Source organism: Cervus canadensis, chromosome 28, assembly GCF_019320065.1.
Source record: "Cervus canadensis isolate Bull #8, Minnesota chromosome 28, ASM1932006v1, whole genome shotgun sequence".
Lineage (NCBI taxonomy): Eukaryota > Metazoa > Chordata > Mammalia > Artiodactyla > Cervidae > Cervus > Cervus canadensis.
In genome coordinates this window covers 42053347-42077365 of record NC_057413.1, presented here as the reverse complement: position 1 = coordinate 42077365, position 24019 = coordinate 42053347, and the positions used below count along the sequence as shown (strand labels likewise).

The 24019-nt window shown below is 44.4% G+C and overlaps 1 protein-coding gene and 1 non-coding gene across 6 annotated transcripts in view; one reads left to right on the top strand and one right to left on the bottom strand.

The window, feature by feature from the left end:
• Window positions 1-13812, bottom strand: part of RAB44 (RAB44, member RAS oncogene family) — a 37944-nt gene extending 24132 nt beyond the window's left edge. For 2 of the 5 annotated variants that reach the window (XM_043450679.1, XM_043450683.1), the window contains exons 1-2: window positions 13751-13812; window positions 6292-6509 (exon numbers count right to left, since the gene is read on the bottom strand). In XM_043450679.1, the coding sequence (XP_043306614.1) occupies window positions 6292-6498 (207 nt within the window). In that variant the 5' untranslated portion in view covers window positions 6499-6509; window positions 13751-13812. Of the gene's footprint in view, window positions 1-29; window positions 170-6291; window positions 6510-13713 lie in introns of those variants that run through there. The other 3 variants (XM_043450680.1, XM_043450681.1, XM_043450682.1) reach the window with 3 other exon arrangements.
• Window positions 13813-16122: 2310 nt separating this feature from the next.
• LOC122430180 lies at window positions 16123-16229 on the top strand. The gene has a single exon (XR_006266260.1). It is a non-coding gene; the product is annotated as a U6 spliceosomal RNA (small nuclear RNA).
• Window positions 16230-24019: the final 7790 nt, after the last annotated feature.

Here is a 24019-nt window from a genome sequence, read left to right as displayed (position 1 = left end):
CTCTTCCTCCATCCAGCGTCAAAACCTACCTCTTCTGAGTCTCATCCTGTTAGGACTCTAAAAAAGGACAGTAGCCAATCCTCCCCACAACATGTTTATCACTATTCAAAAATGACCTAAAACTGGAAAGTAAGTCCCCGAAATGGACAGCACACCCTTTCAGTATTCTACAGGGGCCAAGGCCACCCAAGCATCTTCTAGATTCTATGAATGTACTTTGTCTCATGATACTGATTAGAGATCCCAGACTAACTGAAGTCACATGTTAACTTGTAGATTCTGTTCAAGAGGAGTGTAAATAACTTTTGCCTGATGGAACAAGATAATCCCAAAGATTTATGACCTGTTGTACATTAACCAGCTTTAAGTAATCTACCTCAGCAACCTGATTCTAACATTTCCCTGTTAAGTTATCCCGCTTTTCAAAATGCTCTTTCAACCATTCAGAACATCTCCCATTAATAAATGAGCTAAATAAAATCTCTGGTATAGATTCATTTTATTTTTGTCTGAGAGTCATGATTTTATCTTCTTGGAAATTCTGCTTTAGCGGTTTTGGAGGTTCCATGGAGATGCCACAGTGGACTCGGCCTTCAGAACCCAGTAAGCTGCATTGCTAGAAAAGAGCCCTAAACGGGCTCTGTGAACAGAGGCACTTCTTTTATATATATTTATATATTTATATTTATTTATTTACTTATTTGTTTGGCTGTGCTGGGTCTTAGTTGTGGCATGTGGGATCTAGTTCCCTGACCAGGCATGGAACCCAGGCCCCCTGCACTGGGAACACGGAATCTTAACCCCTGGACCATCAGGGAAGTCCTGGGCACTGCTTTCCTTGGCTCTTGAAGGGAATCCCAAGTGTGATAGAACTTTGTTTGCTGATTCTGTTTCTCCAGTTTTTATGTTTTTGATGTTACAGATTTTCTGCTTTTGGTTTTAGCGGTAGCCACGATGGGGAATTCTGTCTTACGGGCTGACCATTTGGAGATCTCCATGGAATACATGATGGAGACCCAGTGTCTGTCGGTTGAGACACAGTGGAAAATCTGGTTTGTTAATCTTTTGTTGTTGGTGGTGGTGTGTTTGTTTTTCTGTGAATGACCTCAAATCGGTTAAGAATTTTGTGCCCACTGGGGAGGAGAATAGCTCTTTGAAATCTGAACTGGAGAGCTTTTGTGTTTCTGTGTTTACTTTTGAACTGTGGTTGGAGTTGTAGAAAAGAAGCCAGACTGTCTATAATTCAGAAAGGCCCTTAACTCTCATTGTGAGTGTGAGCATTTTTCTATACCTGGGTATTAATGACTTAGAGTACTACGTCCCTTACAGGGGCTCTGGGTGGACTTGTTTGTAGAGACAAATAAGTGTCTATATAAATCTAATGGCCCCCAAAGTCACAGAAAATAAAGAAACCAAACTTCTAAGGCTTTAAATGTGCTGGACTTAAAAAAAAAATTTCCTCTTATGAGAACTAGCTAACTCAAAAAACTTTAAAGGAGCCAGATTCAGATAATTAAGGTGAATCTTTGATCAATTAGATTGGTTTAATAATTTTGGTTTACAAAAGATAAATAATAGCAGTCTGTGTTTCCCCCAACTTATATTAATATAATACAAGGATACATTCTATGGCAAATTTTATGTTATATATATTCTGTCACAACTTTTTAAAGTTGTGCAAGGCATATGTGTGACTATAGAAAGTTGTGTTATGTGTTTTTGTGAGCTTTGCTAGTTTACTAAAGTTCTGTCCAAGACAGTTCTCAATTATTTGCCCATCAATTTTTTTTCTGGGAAATAAAAGCTGATTACTTTGTTAAAAGTTATAATCACTACAGTGTTTTACTTGATACTAGAAACAGGAGTGACAGAAAAACAACTGTGTCTGCAAGGAAAATGGGATATGTTTTTGCTCTCCAGGAGATAAAGGAAGTGGTTCTGTTTAAAGTATCTGGCAAAATCTGAATGGATATGGGGGATTGTAGAGGGTTTGTTGAGAGGGAATCTTATTTGCCTTGATTTTATAATACCTGAGTCTGAAAATAGGCTATAAAGTTTATGCTAACATTTTGACAAATTTGGCTCAGTTTTGATGGGTTTATACATAAAGAAATAAAACTTGTGAAACTTTGACTGCCACATGTTATATTCATGCAAAACTAGAATTTGACTCCATCTCTATTAAAATGATAAACTGGTCTTAGAGCTCCAGGCAAGGGTTAAAAGAGGGTTATTACTAGTCTTCTGTGTACGTTGCCCAGATAACTGCTTCCATGTCTCAGCAGAATAATTTTCTCTGCTTTGTTTTGGCTCAATTGTGTTCTAATTTTCATAAAAACAGAAAGCAAAGCCACGTCCCATATAAAAGAGCTAAATAACCTTTCAATAATATTGCCTTCTTGTAGAGTTGGACTTCCCTTGTGGCCCAGCTGTAAAGAATCCTCCTGCCAATGTAGGAGATGCCCTGCAGAAAGATACGGCAGCCCACGCCAGTATTCTCGGCTGGGAAATCCCATGGACAGAGGAATCTGGCGGGCTGCAGTCCAGGGGGTCACAAATAGTCAGATACAACTTAGAGACTAAACAGCAGAAGTGTTGCCTTCTTCTGTTTATCTCAAAATGCTTTATTGTCACTGATTAAATAGGAAACCAAGTACTATTTCTCAGGATCTCACGATTGTATCTTAATCTAGTGCCCTACCTTCTCTGATATTTCTTTGGGTTTGCCTTTCCAATATCAGATTCTAAATTTAGAAGAAAAAGTAGAAATGTCAAGATATCATTCTCTTTATTTGTTAAATACCTCATCACTATTATAAGAGCATCATGGGAAGAACTGTTAGATCAGAAGAGATATCCAGCCTTTCCTAGGCTAAGTTTACATAGGTAAAAAGCCTTTATATAAATATTTCATAAATTGTATGCTTTAGGGAAAGGCCCTAGAGATTTCTCAATGTCTTTGCTATGCAGACTATGTTCTTTAGGGGAAATACTGATCAAACTTCATGAAATAGTTATATACTGTATGCCAACAGAACATGTTACTGTCTTCCATTCTGACACTATTATGTTACTGTAAAAAGCTAGCGGGAAGCTGCTATGTAGCACAGGGAGCCCAACTTGGTGCTCTGTGATGTCCTAGAAGGGTGGAATGGGGGGTGGGAGGGAAGCCCAAAAGGGAGGGGATGTATGTATACATTGACTGATTCACGATGTTGTATAGCAGAAACTAATATAACAAGGTAAAGCAACTCTACGCCAATAAAAAAATGCACACACACACACACACACACAAAAAAAAAACACAAGCCACAGGCTTTCAGTCTCATTACTAAACACATTTCTGCTTTCCTTCCCTTTCCAAACTACCCTGAAGGCTTGGTTACAAACCAGCTCAATTCGTGTCTTCCACAAAGTGCAGCGTCAAAGCCTTAAACAGCCTGTATGTACCAGGTTCTATTAACTACTGCTGCTTCGCTTGGAGATAAGGTTCTAAGCTGACAATAGCTGACCTTCAGACTGAGCCAGTGGATTACAGTTGCTAGAACTCTTTTCAGTCCAGAAGCAGCCAGCTTACCCAAGATCCAGTGGATCAAGAATTAATCACATGGAACTAAATCAATGGTTGAAGAAAATTGAGTTACGGTTATTTGTTGGGAATACAGTTGGTATGATTATTATTATTATTTTGTTCATTTGGCTGGGTTGGATCTTAGTTACGGCGTGCGGGATCTTTTATTGCGGCACATGGACTCTCAGGTTATGCTATACAGGCTCAGAAGTTGCGACACTCTGGCTTAGTTGCCCTTTGGCATGTGGGATCTAATTCCCCAACCAGGGATCGAACCTGCATCCCCTGCATTGCAAGGTGGATTCTTAACCACCGGACCACCAAGAAAGTCCCAGTAGTAGTATTTATTGTTTTACTTTTATGGCTATTATGAGAAAGTCCTCTCTCTGGCTTCTTGAGCTATCTCTAATTGTCAGTTTAGGAGATTATGCTTTTGTAAACTGAAATTTGGGCTTCCCCGGTGACTTAGATATTAAAGAATCTGCCTGCAATGCAGGAGACCTGGGTTCGATTCCTGGGTCAGGAAGATCCCCTGGAGAGGGGAATGACTACCCACTCCAGTATTCTTGCATGGAGAATCCCCGTGGACCGAGGAGCCTGGCAGGCTATAGTCCATGGGGTCGCAAAGAGTCAGATACTTTCACTTCACTTTCAAACTGAAATTTAATATTTTAAGTGGTATCTGTATCTCACTGATCCCTTCCTGATTCAGAAACCAATACTTTCCCTGAATCTCCTTCCTTTCTTTGGCAATATAGTTATTTACAAAGGTTCCGTAAGAATCTGTCCTTCCTTTTACTGGGGTACAGTTGGATAGATCAACTGTTTAACCAGATGTTGATTTAAAGGTTGATTCTCATTTAATCAGGTGTGACAAGTCCACTGTAAGGAGCGTTCATGAACACAATGCCTGCAAAACTGGCCTGAAAACGGGTAATGCTAATGGTTACTTTAGGGTAGGAGAGGGCCCTTAGAAAAATTGAGAACCTCAAAAGAGAAGTCCCTCACATGTGTAGGTGAAAACTAGTGGAGAGAGTCTTATGCTTGGTTTCCATAGAAGTAAGGAAGCCAGCTGGTTTAAGTTTGCCCAAGACTTTCCCAGTTTTAACACTGAAAGTCCCACATCCCAGGTGACCCTCCAGTGCAGGCAAACTGGGACAGAAGGTCACTCTAGATAGAAAAGTCAATTTCAGAGGTTTTAAAATTTCAACTTAAGCTTCCATATGAAAACTTCTGGAGAGAAGCTAAAAATGGCTCAGTACTTCAAAATTTCAGACTTGCAGAGCCCAATCAAGGAGACCCACCTGCTTTATTTGCACCCTCACTACACCTACAGAAGTGATCAAGCCAAACCGAATGAGATCAGCCTTTTTTATGCCAAGAGTAAACCTTGGAGATTATTTATGATCACAGGAAATTACTGGACACTTGGAAATAAGGTGAAAAGGTACACAGCACATCCTTTCAATATTATATAGGAGTAAAGACTACCCAAGCCTTGTCTAGACAAGAGGAATGCACTTAGTTCATCTCATTGTTTACCTTTCCTGAGAAGTCCAACATATTGAAGTTACTTGTTAACTTGTAGATTTTGTCCAGGAGAGTTGAAAATAAGTTTTGTCTAGTAGTACAGACAACCCCAAGGATTTGTGGCCTGTTGGACATTAGTCATTTTCAAAAATGAACTCAGCAAACTTATCCTAACACTCTTCTGTCAAATTGCCTATGATGGTGGTGGTTTAGTCCCTAAGTCATGTCCAACTCTTGTGACCCCATGGACTGCCAGGCTCCTCTGTCCATGAGGATTCCCCAGGCAAGAACACTGGAGTGGGTTGCCATTTCCTTCTCCAGGGGAATTTCCCAACCCAGGAATCGAACCCAGGTCTCCTGCATTGCAGGCAGATTCTTTACCGACTGAGCTACAAGGGAAGCCCAAATTGCCTATAAATACTTGCAGCTTCTCAAATGCTCCTTGAGCCTGTCATAACATCATACTGAGTCCCTCACTGATTGATAATAATAATGATAATGAATTAGCTAGATCTTTGATAAGTATTGATTTTATATTTACTCAAAAGTCTTTTTTCTTTACCATTTTGAAAATTATATTTTAACATCAGCCATTTGTACTTTTTTGTGGCTCTGAGGGTAGAATATAGATAGGAAGGGTCAGTTTTGATGGAGAAAGAACATGAGCAGCATGGAAGAACATGGAGCAAAATCAGGAGGAGACAGCAGGTCCAGTGAGATGCCATCAACTCACATAGGACCCTTTGTAGAAAATGAAGAAAAAACAAACAAAAAAATCAGCCAATCTCAGTCTAGGCCACAGCCCAAGATCCCTTATTGGCATGTACAACATTGGCTGATCTGTTTCACTGAAGTTTGCAGACATTAACAGGGTTTTATTCCCAGGGCCCTGACTGCTCCCCAAGATAAACTTCCCTACTCAATGGGCTTAAAATTATACCATCTATAATTTCTTTATTTAACTTAAAACCTTTCCTTTATTAAAATGCAAGTGTTTCTGGAAGAGGGTAACACAGAAGACCTTATCAGTCATTCCCACCTTAGTATAAATAAATCCCTAGCCTTTCCTAAAAGCAAATTTGAGATGAGAGAAAGGGAAAAGAGCAGGAAAGGTCTGCCTTCTTGGGAAGGGGAGTCTCAGAAGGCAGAAGCAAAGGGATTCAGGGGATGGGATGGGGCCTCGGACTCACCGCCAGATCCTCTCGAGTGACAAAGCCCCTCTCCTCAGCTCCACAGTCCTGGAAGAAGCTCTGCAGTTCTTCAGCGGACTGGGAGGACCAGGACTCTGGCTCGGGGGCCACCGGCGCATCCTGGCCATCAGCTGGCTCTCGCATCTGCCGCCGGCGGCTGGAGCCTAGCTTCCGTCCTTTCCGGGTCACTCTGAGTCCACTCTCCATGGTGCTTTGGCCTTGGGGACAGAGCGGTGAGGGGACACTGGGCTGCTGAACATGCTCACTCCCTGCTCCAAACTCTCCCACGACTCCCCATCACCCCTGGAGAAAATCCACTGTGGCCGATGGAGGATCCCGGCCTGATCTGATCTGTGCTGGCCTCTCGGACCTCAGAATCCACACCCCCGACCTGCGGCCTCCAACACATCCCACTCAGGGCCTTTGCCCCTCCTGGTCCCTCGGGCTGGAATGCCCTTCCCGGAGCTATCCACACACCCTCTTCTCCTTCAATTCTCTACTCAAGTTGAGTGAGAAGTCTTCTGCAGCCTTTCTAGGTTCTATTTTTTGATTTGGGGGCGGTTACACAGGGCGGTCCAGGATGTCGCTGTCTGAAGGACCAGGAGCAGCTGAGCCATCCCTCCTCCTGCTCCTCCAGCTCCTCTCCTCATCTCTCACCTTCCTGGAGGGACTCCTCCACCCTCCTCTCCCCACTCTCCCAGCCTCAGCTGGCCCCCAGCCTCTTTCTCCTCCTCAACAACATCTCTCCACCCCTTTGACATATGCACCAAGGAATCAGTAGCTCCCCACATGGCTCTTATGGCCTTTCAAGATGTGCCCATCCTTCGCCCCCTCACTTCCACATCCCATCATGGTCCATGTCAACCTTTCTGAACTACCCACCGTTCCTGGAATTCTAGATTCTCCCCCATGCTTCCTTCTTTTGCCGCAGACCTCCCCGATTCCCCCACCCCCTTGCCTAGCTGATACCTCTTCCTCCCTCACCTTAGAGGCCACCTCCTCTGAGATCCTCCCTGAAGCCCCCCTCCATACTTCAAACACATACTTTATGTGACCTGATGATGTTCTGGGCTCACACATATGAATGTTAAGTTACTCTGTGCCTCTGTCCACACTGCTCCTAGCTCCCCAGCATATTCATCAGTGCTAAGTCGCTTCAGTCAAGTCCGAGTGGGTAGCCATGCCCTCCTCCAGGGGATCTTCCCCCAGGGATCAAACCTGGGTCTCTTAGGTCTCCTGCATTGGCAGACAGGCTCTTTACCGCTAGCACCACCTGAGAAGTCCCTCCCTAGTAAGTAGTAGATGCTCAAGTAAGTGTTGTCCAATTCATTCATTGGGGTACTTTCATCTGTCACTGAAGGTCAGGTAAGTCAGTTGATAAGGATTTTGATGGATAAGGATTTGTCCAGGTGAGGCCTCAAGGTAGGAGAGAAGGAGGCTGGAGTCTGGAAGGAGAAGAGTCAGGTCCTATGCTGGTGGGAGGGAGGGGGCCTGTGGGGGAGTAAGTCACTGGCACATAAAGCTGTATTGAGGGGAGGGGATTGACGTGGACATAGGCAGCTTCGTGCAGGCGGTGAAACTTGAGTCAAGCTCTAAAGGGGGCTGGTAGGATTTAGTCAAGCTCTAAAGTCAAGCTTGACTTTAGAGTCAAGCTCTAAAGGGGCAGCAATTGAACAGCATGTGTGAAGGGACCAGGGCAGTGGAACCCCACACCCACTCTGGGCTCTTTGTTGGGGTCAGAGGTCACAGACAAGCTGAATAGAAGGATCTGGAGGCTCTGCCTCAGGAGTAAGTGGCTCACGGCAGGAGTCTGGGGCCGCTGGTCTAGGTTCCCCTTAAGCAAGTTCCTTCACATAGGTTGCACAGGAGCTGAATGGAGCAATTGCTCACTCTTGAGGAGGCCCCAAACTTTTAAGTGAAGTCGAGTCTCTGCCTCTCACTGGCTCCCCATCAGTTATCACCTTTCTCTCTTTCCTTTTTCTCTTCCCTTTCTCTCCACCTGGTTTCTCTCCATTTCTCTCTGTTTCTGTCTGTCTGTCTGTCTCTCTCTCTTTCACAGGGACTTCAAAGTCTGCTGCAGATGCCGTTTTGAGATTACAGATGTAAGGGACTTCCCTGGTGGTACGTTGAATAGGAATTCACCTGCCAACGCAGAGGACACAGGTTCGATCCCTGGTCCAGCACGATCCTACATGTCACGGAGCAACAGAGCCCACACACCACAACTACTGAAGCTCGTGCCCTAGAGCCCGTGCTCCACAGCAAGAGAAGCTACCGCAAAAAGAAGGCTGAGCACCGAAACTAGAGAGGAGCCCCCGCTCACCACAACTAGAGAAAGTCTGCAGGCAGCAAGGAAAGACTCAGCACAACCAAACATTAAATAAATAAATAATAAACAAATTGTTTTTTTATAAAAAAGATTACAGATGTCAAACTGCAGTGGTACACTGGAGTCACATCTTAGGGACTTGCAGAAAACCAGTTGTGAGTCTCTCTTCCCAACTCAGCAGCTTGAGATCAGCTGCTGTGGGAGTATTTCTACCATGGGAATCAGCAAAAGTTACAAATCAGAGTTTCCTCCCCCATAGAACAGTCACCAGCACATCTCTTCCCAGATCTAGCATGCATTTCAGTGACCACTGTTTACTGAGCACCAACTGAATGTAGGCAGAGTGGGAAGCGAGCCTGCCGTGGTGTGTGTGGCTCCATTAGGCAAATTAGGAAAAGGGTTCCTTCCTCCCGGCAGATGCAGCCCAGGGCCAGGGCCCAAGGGCTGGCAAGTGGACTGTTGGCTGGAGTCTAGTCACCTCTCCCCCAGCTTTGATCAGGCACCTTTGTGCAGGACACAACCTACATACCCAAGTGGAGCCCCTGGCCCTTTACGTATATAGGCATGGACTAACTCCTGGTCTCCCTTGGAGGTACTCACACAGCTTCATGCAGAAGAAGACACAAGATTAATTACAGCACGGTGTGGAAGGGGCAGCAAACCTGTGCGCCAAGAGCTGCAAAGTGCCAAGAGCTGCAAAGTGCTGTGCAAGTGCCAAGAGCACTGCAAAAGGAGCAACTCCCTCAGCAGTGTCTATCAGGGAGGACTTCCTGGGGGAGGTGACATAATTTAGCAGTGAGTTCCAGGACAGAAGAGATCAGACTTAACCCTGGATCCCCTCATGCTGCCCAGCCTTGTTCTGGGCATGCATTGGGCCCTCAGTTACTCACTGTTTCCTCTTCTGATTCACACTGTCCCTCAGAATGTGGGATGTTCTACCAGACAACTAGTAGGCTCAAATAATACTGATACTGTAAAACAAAAAACAAGACAGGGGGACTGTTCTATATCCAAGAGAATAAAAATAGGGAATTCACTGGCAATCCAGTGGTTAGGACTCTGCATTCTCATTTCCAAGGGCCTAGGTTCGATCTCTGGTCAGGGAACTAAGATCCCACAAGCCATACGGAGCAGCCAAAAAGAAAACAGAGAGAAAGAGAATAAAAATAAATGACACCTAAATATAGAATGTGATTGTTAATTGGATTCTCCTTCAAAAAAAAAAACAGTACAAATAAAGGATATTTTGCAGGCAACCGGGGAAATTTGAATATGGACTTTATATCAGATATTCACTGAGCAATGTGAAATTTCTTAGGTGTGATCATGTAGAAGAATCTCTGTCTTTAAGGAATCCATGCTGAAGTATATATAATGTCTGCATTTCACTTTCAAATGGCTCTGCCTAAATACATAAGCAAATTAAAAGGAAACAAGTGTGTGTGGGTGGGGGGAGAGAGTAAATGGGGCAAATTGTGAGCCATCTGTCCAATAGCTTTCATTGTACTATTTGTTCAACTTTCGTAGATTTGAAAGTTTTCTTAATAAACAGCAAGAGAGATGGGAATTGCCTGTTGTCCAGAGGCTAGCTTTTGAATTGTGATGCTGGAGAAGACACTTGAGAGTTCCTTGGACTTCAAGGAAATCAAACCAGTCAATCCTAAAGGAAATCAACCCTGAGTATTCATTGGAAGGACTGCTGCTGAAGTTGAAGCTCCAACACTTTGGCTACTTGATGTGAAGAGCTAACCCATTGGAAAGACCCTGATGCTGGGGAAAATTGAGGGCATGAAGAGAAGTGAATGACGGAGGATGAGATGGTTGGCTAACATCATCGACTCAATGGACACGAATTTGAGTAAACTCCAGAAGATAGTGAAGGACAGGGAAGTCCTTAGGACTGCAAAGAGTTAGACACAAATGAGCGAATGGACAACAACCAGTGGTTAGGACTTTGCACTTTCCCTGTTGAAAGCCCAGATTCAGTCTCTGGTTGAAGATCTGAAATCTCTCAAGCTGAAGGGCAGGGCAAAAAAATAAAAATAAAAACCAGAGGAGGAAAAACCAAACCAAGAATGAGATTCCAGGAGTTAGAATAAAGAATTTCATCTACATTTTCATCCGCAAATCCAACTGTCTTTCCGCTAGTATCAGTATCTCCACAGCCACATCACCCTCCAAGCTCTCCCTGGAGACAATGACGAGATACACACCCCTCCTTGGGCTGCATCTGTCCACACCTGGAAGTCACCATCCATCCTCACTCACCGTCCCCCTAAGAGGGGGTCTCCTTCCTCCATGACCCGACGACCTTCCAATGGGCTGGGCCTTGGGCCTTGTGTGTTGTAATCAAAGAAACACTCACTGAGCATCAGTACCAGAAGAGGGTCCATCCCCCTCTCTTGACCCATAAATGTGGAAAAAGAGGCCAAGAGAGGCAGTTATTTCCAGTCCCACTGCTCTAGAGTCAGGCAGACTCTGCCTCTTTGAGCCCTGCCACTCACAAGCTATGTGGCCGCGGGAAAGTCACATAACATCTCTGTGCCTTATTCTCCTCACTGGGGCATTAGACTAGTATCTACCACACAGGGTTGCCGTGAAGATGAAATAAGACAATTGAACTGGAAACACCACTTCCTATTCCTAGCAGAGCCCAGCTCCTGTTTCAGCTTTACTTTATTGTTTTTTTTAATTAACTTATTTTGGCCTCACTACATGGCTTGCAGGATCTTAGTTCCCTAGCCAGGGATTGAACCCATGTCCCCTGCAGTGGAACCTTGGATTCTTAACTTCTGGACCACCAGGGAATTTCCCTAGCTTTACTTTCTCTCAGCGTTTGTCACCTTCCCAGAATAGTCTTTGATTCATTTATTTTGTAAAATTTGCACCTCCTCTTACTGAATAGAAGACTCTTTTGTTCTCTGCTCTATCTCAAATGCCTAGAACAGTGCCTCGCATACAGTCAGCACTCAGCAAATATTTGTTGAATATATAATCAATGTAAAACACTCAGAGCTATGTCCCGAATACGGCATAGCTGGATAACCACTGGATAAAAGTAGCCCATGACATTGGTGGTGATAGCATGGATGCGGGTGAAATTCCATTTGAGTCTCATAAAAGTCAGATATTGTACAGATATGATTTTATACCCACTCAACAGATGAGAAAACTAAGAGAGGGAGGCTCCGAAAGGCAGAGACCATCAGCCCAAGCCATGACATCAGAAGCAAATCTGGTCCCAGATACCACTCTCTGGGTTTGTCACAGGACAGACTTGCCCCAAGACCACTTCTTGGAGAAGCACCTCCTTGGTGGGCAGGAGATGCTTCTGTGGATCACAGATGTCAGACGGAGAAGCCGTGATGAGCCAGGGCTTTGAAACAGGGCAGAGGGGGAGGCTTTGCTCTGGCTGTCAGACTTAGAAACTCAAGTTCCATGTGTACTTCCGTTGATGGAGATAACACACATAAGGCAGAAAGATAAGATACTTGCTGTGGAAGCTTCTAGAACTGAAGCCCTGGGGAGGAGAGTCTGCTGTGATGTGGGTGCCACGTCACTGAGGATGTCAGGCTCCCACAAGTGAAGGGAGCCACAATCCTGAAATGGAGTTCCTGTGGCCACATCGCAGGACGTGGGATGCTCTTGGCACCCTCTGGGGGCTGGGGCGGGGTTCCTAGTCAAGCTGCACCCCATTCCCATCAGTCCCCTGACACTGCATAAGAAAGTGGTGCCTACTGGACACCTCACCAGTCCCCACTATGCCTCAGACCTCAGCGTCAACCCTCTGAGCCCATCGAGTCTTCTCTCCCCAGACGGCACTCAGCGGCCCCCTCGCTGCCTGTCAGGAGTCCCGGGGCTGAAAGGCAGCAGGCGCCCTGGGGCCAGCACCACCTCAACGTACCTGTCACCATCAGTATGGGACAGGGAGATCCCCCTCACAGCTGAGAACAGTGCCCGAAAAACAGTCTGCTCCCCAGCTAGGCCAGGGATGGCCACTCAGAAACAATGGGGACATCCTTCAGTCAGTTCTCAGACGTGTGTACCTGTACGTACACACAGGCATATGCATGCACACACACACCTCCCTCACAGTCAGACACGACCCTGTCACAACCTCTGGTGTGCATAAAGGTCCTTGCCCACTCAGAGTCACTCGGAGCAAAACCCTGAGAGTCAGCCAGCAGGGGCACCCCTCCATCAGCGCCCCCTCCTCCGCCACATCCCCCCTTCTTTTCTTTTTCTTTCGGCTGCACTGCAGGGCCCGTGGGATCTTAGTTCCTTGACCGGGAATGGAACCCAGGCCCCCCAACAGAGGAAGCGCAGAGTCCTAACCACTGGACCACCAGGGAAGTCCCCACATTCCCCTCGCTGGTAATCACGGCCTCACACCTGTAACCGTGGGAAACACCATCCTGCCCAGGAGCACATGCGCGTGCACACACACACACCCAGCACTGCGCCCTCTCCCCACCTCACCCGAGAAACCGAATAAAGTTTGAGGCTAGACCTGAGGGCTAATGAATCCTCCCAGAAGGCAGCTCCCCGTTGTAGGATTCGGTTCAGGGAGCAGAGACCACAGGCTTTCCCTCAGGAAGTGGAGAGCCTCGTAAGAGGGTGCTGTGGGGACTGGGGCAGAATTGCAACAGGGCACCTGTGGGTGCCTCAGGGCCTCCGCCAGTTCCATCGTCCTCTCTTCAAAGGGGTGAGGACCTGGGTCTGCGCTTCACTCCACCTCCTTCAGTAACTACAAGTAACAGCGATAGTCACAGAACTCAAGTTGTCCAAGTCAGCAGATCCAAGAGACCCCCTAGTATATTTATCCTCTCTCTTGCCCCCACTAACCTCAAAGAGAAACCAAGGCTCTGAGAAGCCAGGTGACTCGTCCAGGGTCACATGACCATTTAAGGGTAGATAATCTATCCAAGTCTCCTGCCCAAATGCCTTCCACTCGCTGCAGAGAGCTCCAGATTCATGAGAAAAGGCTCAGCCCTTTGCACCTTGTTCCAGAAGCTGGGTGGGGACCACAGCTCCCTCCCCCAACCTCACACCACCAAAGAAAAGAAGCATTGCAACTCCGGGGTAGCTCCCACCTCTCAGAGGCTTCCAGTCATGCACGCAGCCCCGTACCTCCTGGGCCCGGTAATGAGGCAAAAACTGCCCCCAGGAGACCGCGAGCTCTGGAACTGTTAACAGTCTTGCTTCTTGCTTAACCACTCTTTCCGTTCCCTGGCGAGCCAATCTCCTGTGCTAATCTATGGGACTTCCTGTCGCAGTGACCAACTGGTTATCCTTTCACAATCTTGCTTGGTACTCCTGAGGCACCCTAGTCCTCAAATCTTGGAAGTGAAGAAAGCTGGAGCTGGTGGAGAGACCCCTGTAATCAGAGGCTCAGAAAAGTAAGGTCACCCAGTTCTCAATGGCAAAGTCAGAACTTGGACCTGAGCCTCTGGTTGCCAGAAGGATGCCTCAACTTATCCCAACCAGAGTGTTCAAGAGCACAGTTACGGCTAAAGCCAAGTGTATACACCATGCCTTACCTCAGATCCTCACCCTCAGACCATGTCTTGGAAATCCAGGAGAGGCCCACACCCAAAGTATCCTTTAGAAAATAGTCTAACCTAATACCAGAATATACTGTTGAACTGCATCCATTAGAACTGCATGGTTCAGTTCAGTTCAGTCGCTCAGTCGTGTCCAACTCTTTGCGACCCCATGAACCGCAGCATGCCAGGCCTCCCTGTCCATCACCAACTCCTGGAGTTCACCCAGACTCATGTCCATTGAGTCGGTGATGCCATCCAACCATCTCATCCTCTGTTGTCCCCTTCTCCTCCTACCCTCAATCTTTCCCAGCATCAGGGTCTTTTCAAATGAGTCAGCTCTTCGCATCAGGTGGCCAAAGTACTGGAGTTTCAGCTTCAGCATCAGTCCTTCCAATGAACACCCAGGACTGATCTCCTTTAGGGTGGACTGGTTGGATCTCCTTGCAGTCCAAGGGACTCTCAAGAGTCTTCTCCAACACCACAGTTCAAAAGCATCAATTCTTTGGCGCTCAGCTTTCTTTATAGTCCAACTCTGACGTCCATACATGACCACTGGAAAAACCATAGCCTTGACGAGACGGACCTTTGTTGGCAAAGTAATGTCTCTGCTCTTTAATATGCTGTCTAGGTTGGTCATAACTTTCCTTCCAAGGAATAAGCGTCTTTTAATTTCATGGCAGCAATCACCATCTGCAGTGATTTTGAAGCCCAAAAAATTAAGTCAGCCACTGTTTCCACTGTCTCCCCATCTATTTCCCATGAAGTTATAGGACTGGATGCCATGATCATGGTTTTCTGAACGTTGTGCTTTAAGCCAACTTTTTCAGTCTCCTCTTTCACTTTCATCAAGAGGCTCTTTAGTTCATCTTCACTATCTGCCATAAGGGTGGTATCATCTGCATATCTGAGGTTATTGATATTTTTCCCGGCAATCTTGATTCCAGCTTGTGTTTCTTCCAGCCCAGCATTTCTCATGATGCACTCTGCATGCAGGTTAATAAGCAGGGTGACAATATACAGCCTTGATGTATTTCTTTTCCTATTTGGAACCAGTCTGTTGTTCCATGTCCAATTCTAACTGTTGCTTCCTGACCTGCATATAGGTTTCTCAAGAGGCAGGTCAGGTGGTCTGGTATTCCCATCTCTTTCAGAATTTTCCACAGTTTATTGTGATCCACATAGTCAAAGGCTTTGGCATAGTCAATAAAGTAGAAATAGATGTTTTCCTGAAACTCTCTTGCTTTTTCAATGATCCAGCAGATGTTGACAATTTGATCTCTGGTTCCTCTGCCTTTTCTAAAACCAGCCTGAACATCTGGAAGCTCACGGTTCACATATTGCTGAAGCCTGGCTTGGAGAATTTTGAGCATTATTTTACTAGCATGTGAGATGAGTGCAATTGTGCAGTACTGGAGCATGAATATAAATGGATGAACTTATGGGGACAAATAAAGAATAGAATGGAATAGACTCACTTTATACGGGAATTTATTGTATAAAAAAGATGGCATTTCAAATTAGTAGAGAAAGATGGTTTAGTCAATAAACTGTGAGAAGAATGGCCTAAGTATCTGCCAAAAACAAAGTTGGAGCTCTAACTCTAAAAGAATTCCAAAAAAAATAAAAATAAAAGAATTCCAGATCAAAAGTTCAGGCATGGACTTCCCTGGTGGCTAAGTGCTTAAAAATCTGCCTGTTAATGCAGAGGACACAGGTTTGATCACTGGTGTAGAAGATTCCACATGTGCAGAGCAACTAAGCCCGTGTGCTACAACTACTGAAGCCCGTGCCCTGCAACAAGAGAAGCCACTGCAAAGAGAAACCCTCGAACCACAGCAAAGAGTAGCCCCAGCTCACCACAACTAGAGAAAGCTCGAACAAAGCAACGAAGACCCAGGGCAGCCAAAAATAAATAAATAAAGCATTCTGGCTTTAAAAAAAAATGTAAGCATTTAAGTGCTCACTTCAGCAATACATATACTAAAGTTGGAACGATACGGAGAAGATTAGCATGGCCCTTGCACAAGGATGACATGCAAATTGATGGCGTGTTCCATGCTGTTTAATACAGAAAGACAAATAACATATGATATTTCTTATATGTGGAAATCTTTTTTTTTTAAAGGGTACAAATGAACTTTTTTTACAAAACAGAAGTAGAGTCACAGGGATGTAGAAACAAACTTACGGTTACCAATAGATGAGGTGGGAAGGGATAAATTGGGAGACTGGGGTTGACATATACATACTACTTTATACTAGGGCCTTCCCTGCTGGCTCAGTGGTAAAGAATTCGCCTGTCAATGCAGGAGAAACAGGTTCAATCCCTGGTCTGGGAAGATCCCACGTTCCTTGGAGCAACCAAGTGTGTGAGCCACAACTACTGATCTTGTGCTCTAAAGTCCAGGAACCTAAACTACTGAGCCCATGGACCGCAACTACTGAAGCCCAAATGCTCTAGAGCCTGTGCTCCAAAAAAGAAGCCACTGCAATGAGAAGCCCATGCATCGCAACTAGAGAGTAACCCCCACTTGCTGCAACTAGAGAAAAGTCCTCAAAGCAATGAAGACCCAACACAGCCAAATAAATAAATAAAATTATTTTTTAAATTATTTTTTAAAAGGTAGAATAGATAACTAATAAGAAATTGTTGTGGAGCACAGGAAACTCTACTCATTACTCTGTAATGGCTTATATGGGAAAAGAATCTAAATAAAGAGTGAATATATGTGTATGTATAAATCATTTTGCTGTACATCTGAAACTTACACAGCATTGTAAATCAACTATACTCCAATAAAAACGTTTAAATAGAAAAAAAGAACTGATCAGGTAATTGTTTAATATACTGAAAGTGAGTGGGAAATCAAAAATATCTGGAATTTCACCACTGTTATATTTTGCACCTCTCGCAATGAGTCGGACACGACTGAGCGACTGAACTGAACTGACAAATATACCATTTATATTTTTTAAATTTTAAACATAAAAAAATTCATACAACTATATGTTGTTTGCAATTTGCTTCAAAATAGTCAAAGGATGGAGCAATGGTTGGGGCATAGCTGAAATGAGACTGAAGGTGAACGTGTTAGTCACTCAGTCATGTCTGATTCTTAGGGACCCCATGGACTGTAGCCCACCAGGCTCCTCTGTCCATGGGATTTTCCAGGCAAGAATACTGGAGTGGTTGCATGCCCTCCTTCAGGGGATCTTCCCAAACCAGGGATCAAACCCAGTTCTCCTGCATTGCAGGCGGATTCTCTACCTTCTGAGCCATGAGGGAACCCACTCTACCTTGTTCTGATTGCTGTTGAAGTTGTTGAGAGTACCGCTGGTTCCTTTTTTCTCTCTACTTTTGTGTATGTTTGAACAAATGCCAAAAGAAATTATTGGGTAATTTAAAAAATAACCTTGGAGCATTCAAGGCCTTTCCAGTCATATCACAAAGCGTTAGAAGCCACAAAAGAAAAGATTGAGATGGTCCAGTAGATAGACATTTTTTTAAAGAAAAAAATAAAACAACTGAATGGCAAAAAAAAAAAAAAGAAAAGTCACCATTGATAAATCAAAAGGTAAAAAACTATGAAAAAATATTCACATAGCATAGAAAATAAACTAATTTCCTTTTCATTAATATATCATGAGTTCCTATAGATCAATGAAAAACTGGTAATACATGTGAGAAATTGGTGTCATTTATGAATAGACAACTTGTGAGAAATAAAATGGCTTTTAAATACATGAAGAATGCTTATCTTCAATTATGATAAAAGAAATGAAAAATAAAGCTATAATGAGATATCATTTTAAGTTAACCAGTTGATAAAACAAAACAAAAAAGTTTTTGATGTGTTATTAAGGGTATAGAAAAACATTTTCATAAGTTGTAAGGATATATACTGGTACATCTTTCATGAAAAGTAATGTGATAATATCTATCAACATTTAAAATGCAAAAAACTCTTTATTCAGCAATTTCACTTCTAGTCATTTGTCCTACAGGTGATATTACAAAATGATGATATAAAAGGATATTCATTACAGCACTGTCTGTCATAGCAGAAGATTGGAAACAACCTAAATTTCCACCAACAGGAAACTATTAATACTTAATAAGTTCTGATACAGGCATATGATGGAAAATAGAAAGATCCAGGCACACTTTCAGAAGATATGGAATGACCTTCAGAAGATATTGCTGCATGAAAAAAGTGAATTGCAGAACACTGCGTATAGTATGTTTTGCATGAAGAAGTGCATGTGTGTGGATGACATTTATGCTATATAAATGCACACGCAGTTGCACATGTTTGTAAACGAACAGGATATTTCTAACAGAAAAGACAAGAAGCTGGTAGCAGGTAGGCTGGAAAGAAGTACTGTGATGGACAAACAGGGAGATTTATGTTTCCCTGTTTATTTTGTACCATCTTTAGACAATATCCATTCAAAAATAAATTTAAGAATCATTTGTACATATTCAGAGAGAAAGTGATGAAGGAAATGTGGTAAAATGTTAACATTTAGGGACTGTTGGTGAAGGATTTATGGGAATGATTCTACTATTTTTGCAGCTTTTCTGTATGTCTGAAATGATTTCAAAACAAAAGTTTCCAAGATGAATAAACTTAATTTCTAAAAAAATACATACTCTCACAACCAACCATCATTTTCACTTCCTTCTTAATGCTGAAAAATTAGTACTCAGAGTTTCTATAGCATTATTGAGCTAAACAAAAATTCATTTTTAATACAACAAAAATTTGTTCACAATGTTATTCTTGTAATTTTTATTGGTATATAGTTGATTTACAATGCTGTGTTAGTTTCAGGTGTATAGCGAAGTGATTCAGTTATACAGATATGCATATCCTCTCTCTATTTTTTTTTTAGATTTTTTTCCCATATAGGCTATTACAAAGTATTGAGTATTTTTTTTTTAGATTTTTTTCCCATATAGGCTATTACAAAGTATTGAGTTCCCTACACTATACAACAGGTTCTTACTACTAGTAATTTCATATATAGTACTGTGTATATGTCAATCCCAATCTCCCAATTTATTCCACCCCGACCCCTGGTAACCATGTTTTCTTTCTGTGTCTATGACCCTACTTCTATTTTGTAAGTAAGTTCTTTTGTACTCATTTTTTTTTTGGATTCCACATATTATGCAGTATCATGATATTTGTTTATCTGGGTCTGACTTACCGCACTCAGTATGACAATCTGTAGGCTCATCCATGTTGCTGCAGATGGCAATACTTTGTTTTTTATGGCTGAGTAATATTCCATTACATATATGTACCATATCTTTATCCATTCCTCTGCTCCCATGTTCTCGCTACTTTAAATAGTGCTGCGGTGAACATTGGGGTGCATGTATCTTTTTGATTTATGGTTTTCTCTGAGCAGTGCTGAGGAGTGGGATTGTTGGGTCATATGGTGGTTCTAGTTTTTTAAGGACCCTTCATACTGTTCTCTGCAATGGCTGGACCAATTAACATTCCTACCAATAGTGAGGAGGGTTCCCTTTTCTCCACACTCTCTCCAGCATTTACTGTTTGTAGATTTTTTTGATGATGACTATTATGACCTGTATCAACAAATATTTATTGAGTGTCTAATATGAGCCAGCACTGAGGATACAAAAGTGAAAAAAATAGGAAAAATCCATATGTAATGTAATAACTGATAGCAATAAGTGTTATGAAGGAAAGTAAAGCGGAGCAAAGGGATTGAATGGTGGGAGGTATATTTTAGATGGCGTGGCAGGGTGGCGGTCAGAAGTCTGTCCCAGGAGCTGATACTGGGATAGAGCATGTGAGAAAGAAGTTTTGGAAGAAGCATGTTCAGAGAGAGGAAACAGTGAGTGCAAGGGCCCTGAGGCAAGAACTTGCTTTGTGTACACGAGAAGCAGTGAGGAAACCATTGTGGTTGAAGCAGGTAGCGGAGGGCAGAGTGAGATGAGGCCAGAGGTACAAACTGTAGACCCTGCAAGGACACGGTTTTTTACTGTAAGTGAGACAGAAGCCACTTGGAGGATGACAAGATCCTGTGTGGGTTTTAAAAGGATCCTTGTGGCTGCTTTCAATGTGGAGAATAAACTGTGTTAGACAAAGGCAGAACGAAGAGGGAGACTAGTGAGGAGGCTGCTACAATAATCCAGACAAGTGATGGCTGGGACCAGGGGGGCGACCGGACTCCGGATATATTCTGGAAGGATGGCCAGCCATGCTTGCTTCTGTATTTGGGCGATCACAGGAGATCTGGGACCTTTTTTTGCCAGCAAGGGACTCTCCGCACTTCTCTGAGAGTAGAGTGAGTTTGGATTTTTAAGATCAAGTTCCCAGGATCTCAAGGCATCCCAAGTCCATTTCCCCCCACCTCACAGCAATGGAAACGAAGGGGCACAGAGACAGCAGATGGAGGTCCCAGACCTCTCTGATGGAGCCTGTGTCACAGAGTCGAATCTGTAGGTGGTGAGAGCTTGGCCTGGCCTCCCCTTCACACCACCCCCAGGGGAGGAACCTGCCCATGAGACAGCTGGCAGAAAGACATAGCCTGATGCTAGGGGGGAAATTAGATGCAGGCCTTTTGGGACACAGTAGAGCTAACTTTAAAATACAATGTCACTGGACTAAGCTCAGAAACTAAATTTTACGAAAACTGAATGAAGGAACAAGGATCAAAGACAATGAGATGGTTTTGTGAATGGGAAAGTTCCACGCTCACTAATTTTCCTTTAAAAAATTGTTTATGAGATAAGACAGTTTATTGATTGATTGATTTTTATGTATATTTTCTTAGCTGTGCAGCATGCAGGATCTTAGTCCTCCAACCAGAGTCTTAAGCACTGGACCTCCAGGGAGTCCCTAATTTTCTTTTTCTTTTCTTAAAAACTTTTTATTTTGTATCAGGGTATAGCTGATTAACAATGCTGTGATAGTTTCAAGTGAACAGGGAAGGGAGAGAGTCCCTAATTTTCAATTCCCTAAAGGGCTTCCTTGGTGGCCCAGACGGTAAAGAATCTGCTTTCAGTGTGGGAGATCTGGGTCCAATCCCTGGGTCAGGAAGATCCCCTGGAGAAGGGAATGGCAACCCACTCCAGTATTCTTGCCTGGAGAAGTCCATGGACAGAGGAGCCTGACGGGGTACAGTCCATGGGGTTGCAGAGTCAGACACGACTGTGTTACTAACACTTTCAAAGATGCTTGAATTCACGTCACAATTTGGTAAACTGTGAAGCAAGATACTCTCTGTTCTGGGGTTCAGTGGTGAGAACTGGTGGTCAAACTGGGAGACCTGGGTCCCCTGTGTCCAGCTCCCAGCTCCAAATTATTTCTAGAATGAACTTAGATGAGCTGGTGATCTCAGGGGAAAGGAAAGTCAGGGAACTGGTTTTGAAGTTGCATTTATATAGCACGTTTTACCTAAGACTGAGAAAATCTAAGCAACAACAAAGACCGAGGAGGGACACAGAAGGAAACAGGTGCCCTAGCCTCCTCTGAAGAGCTGTCACGCGGCTGTAGCCCTGGGCGAGGCACTTCCCCTTTCTGGGTTATCGAGCAAGCAATATGACCTGGGTCATCGGCGTGAATATCCTGGCGCCCCACCACTTCCTAAGGGTGTGACCTCAAGCATGTGACGTAAAGGTTCGTCGCCTCAGTTTCTTATCTGTGAAATAGAGGCAATAATAGTGCCCACCTTGGAGGTGTGTCGTAAAGATTTGATGCTATAAACCTTGTAAAGCATTTGGAACTGTGTTTGGCAGACGATAATCAATGTCAGCTGTTGCTACTTTTGTGGTTGATAAAGTGAGACCGAGTTACAGAACTGCCAACTTCTCCATCCTAGCAACTGGCCGGTGGCCTGGTTCACACGCCAGACTGATTGTCAAGGGATGTGGGGCAGTGACGTGGGAGCTGGGAAGGGGTGGGGGTGAAGTTGAGGATTGGGGCGAATGCTCAGGTCAAGGAAATTCAAGCCCCAGTGAATTTTAACAAATACTTGTCCAGGACCTATGATGTGCTGGGAACTTTCAAGGTGCCGGGAGACTGCAGTGAATACAAGAAGCAAAGACCTACCCTCATGGTGCTTGTGTTTCGGTAGGCTCAGTGGGAAAGGCAAAGCTGCAGTGCTTAGTTGGGGCATGCGAGATCTAGTTCTCTGACCAGGGCTCAAACCCAGGCTCTCAGCATTGGAAGTGCCAAGTCTTGGCCACTGGACCACCGGGAAATTTCCCCCTCCACCGGCTTTTTCCTTTCTTTTCCTTTCCCTCATTCCCCACTATCCATGCTTCCAGAACCACCTCCCAAGTAAACCACTTACATACACACCCATGTCTCAGGTTGCTTTTGGGGGAAAAAAAAAACTAAGAAAGTTGGCACCAGAAATGGCAGAAAGGCTTCTGAAAATGGCTCCCTCACCAGTGAGATGACTATGGGGCCTGACACTGGCAGTGACTAGGGAGATGATGAGTTCCCTGTAGGCTGCAGCCTCCTGCTGACCAAGATCCAGATGTAGGAGGTAGACCTGGGAGAGGTACAGAAAAATACAGGGCTATCCCTGATGGCTCAGTCAGTAAAGAATCCACCTGCAATGTGGAAGAACTGGGTTCAATCCCTGGGTTGGGAAGATCCCCTGGAGGAAGGCATGGCAACCCTCTCCAGTACTCTTGCCTGGAGAATTCCATGGACAGAGGAGCCTGGCAGACTGCAGTCCATGGGGTCGCAAAGAGTCGGACACGACTGAATGACTAAGCACACGCAGATGATAACGATGAGGATTTGGCGCTGACTGACTTCTGTTCACTTCCCTGGAAGTTTTGAAGAAAGAGAATCACAGGCTCGACTCAGGGCAGGCCATGGGAGACAAGAGACCCCCCATCAAAGCATTTGAAATGGTCCTCATCTCTTGGGGCCCAAGGGCAGACTATGCTGATAATCAGCCTCAGTTCAGTTCAATTCAGTCGCTCTGTTGTGTCCGACTCTTTGCGACCCCATGGACTGCAGCACGCCAGGCCTCCCTGTCCATCACCAACTCCTAGAGCCTACTCAGACTCATGTCCATTGAGCCAGTGATGCCATCCAACAATCTCATCCTCTGTTGTCCCCTTCTCCTCCCACCTTCAATCTTTCCCAGCATCAGGGTCTTTTCAAATGAGTCAACTCTTCGCCTGAGGTGGCCAAAGTCTTGGAGTTTCAGCTTCGGCATCAGTCCTTCCAGTGAATACTCAGGACTGATCCCCTTTAGGATGGACTGGTTGGATCGCCTTGCTGTCCAAGGGACTCTCCAGAGTCTTCTCCAACACCACAGTTCAAAAGCATCAAATCTTTGGTGCTCAGCTTTCTTTATAGTCCAACTCTCACATCCATACATGACTACTGGAAAAACCATAGCTTTGACTAATAATCATAGCTAATAACCATAGCTTTGATAATCAGCCCCAGGGTTTGGTATAAAGGTGGTAGAGCTACAAGAGAGACCATGCATGGCTGCAGCCAGTAAGGAGAGATTGGGGCTCTGAGTCCTGGAATGGAGGTGTTTAGATGGGTGAATCCTACACTCCCTGCTTCCCTGAGCACTCCAGGCCTGCAGAATGCCCCTCCCCTGCTAGAGGAGAACAGTCACCCATCACTTTAAGATCCACCCCACCTCCTCTCTCTGCCTGTAGACAAGAGTCAGCAAATGCTTTAAGGGCAAGAGAGCAAATATTTTAGGTTTGTGGGCTACGTGGTGTCTGTCGCAACTACTCATTTCTGCTTTTGTGCTACTTAAAGTACAACAACAGCCATAGACAACAAGCAAATGGGTGTGTCTATATTGAAGTAAAACTCTATACAAAAAT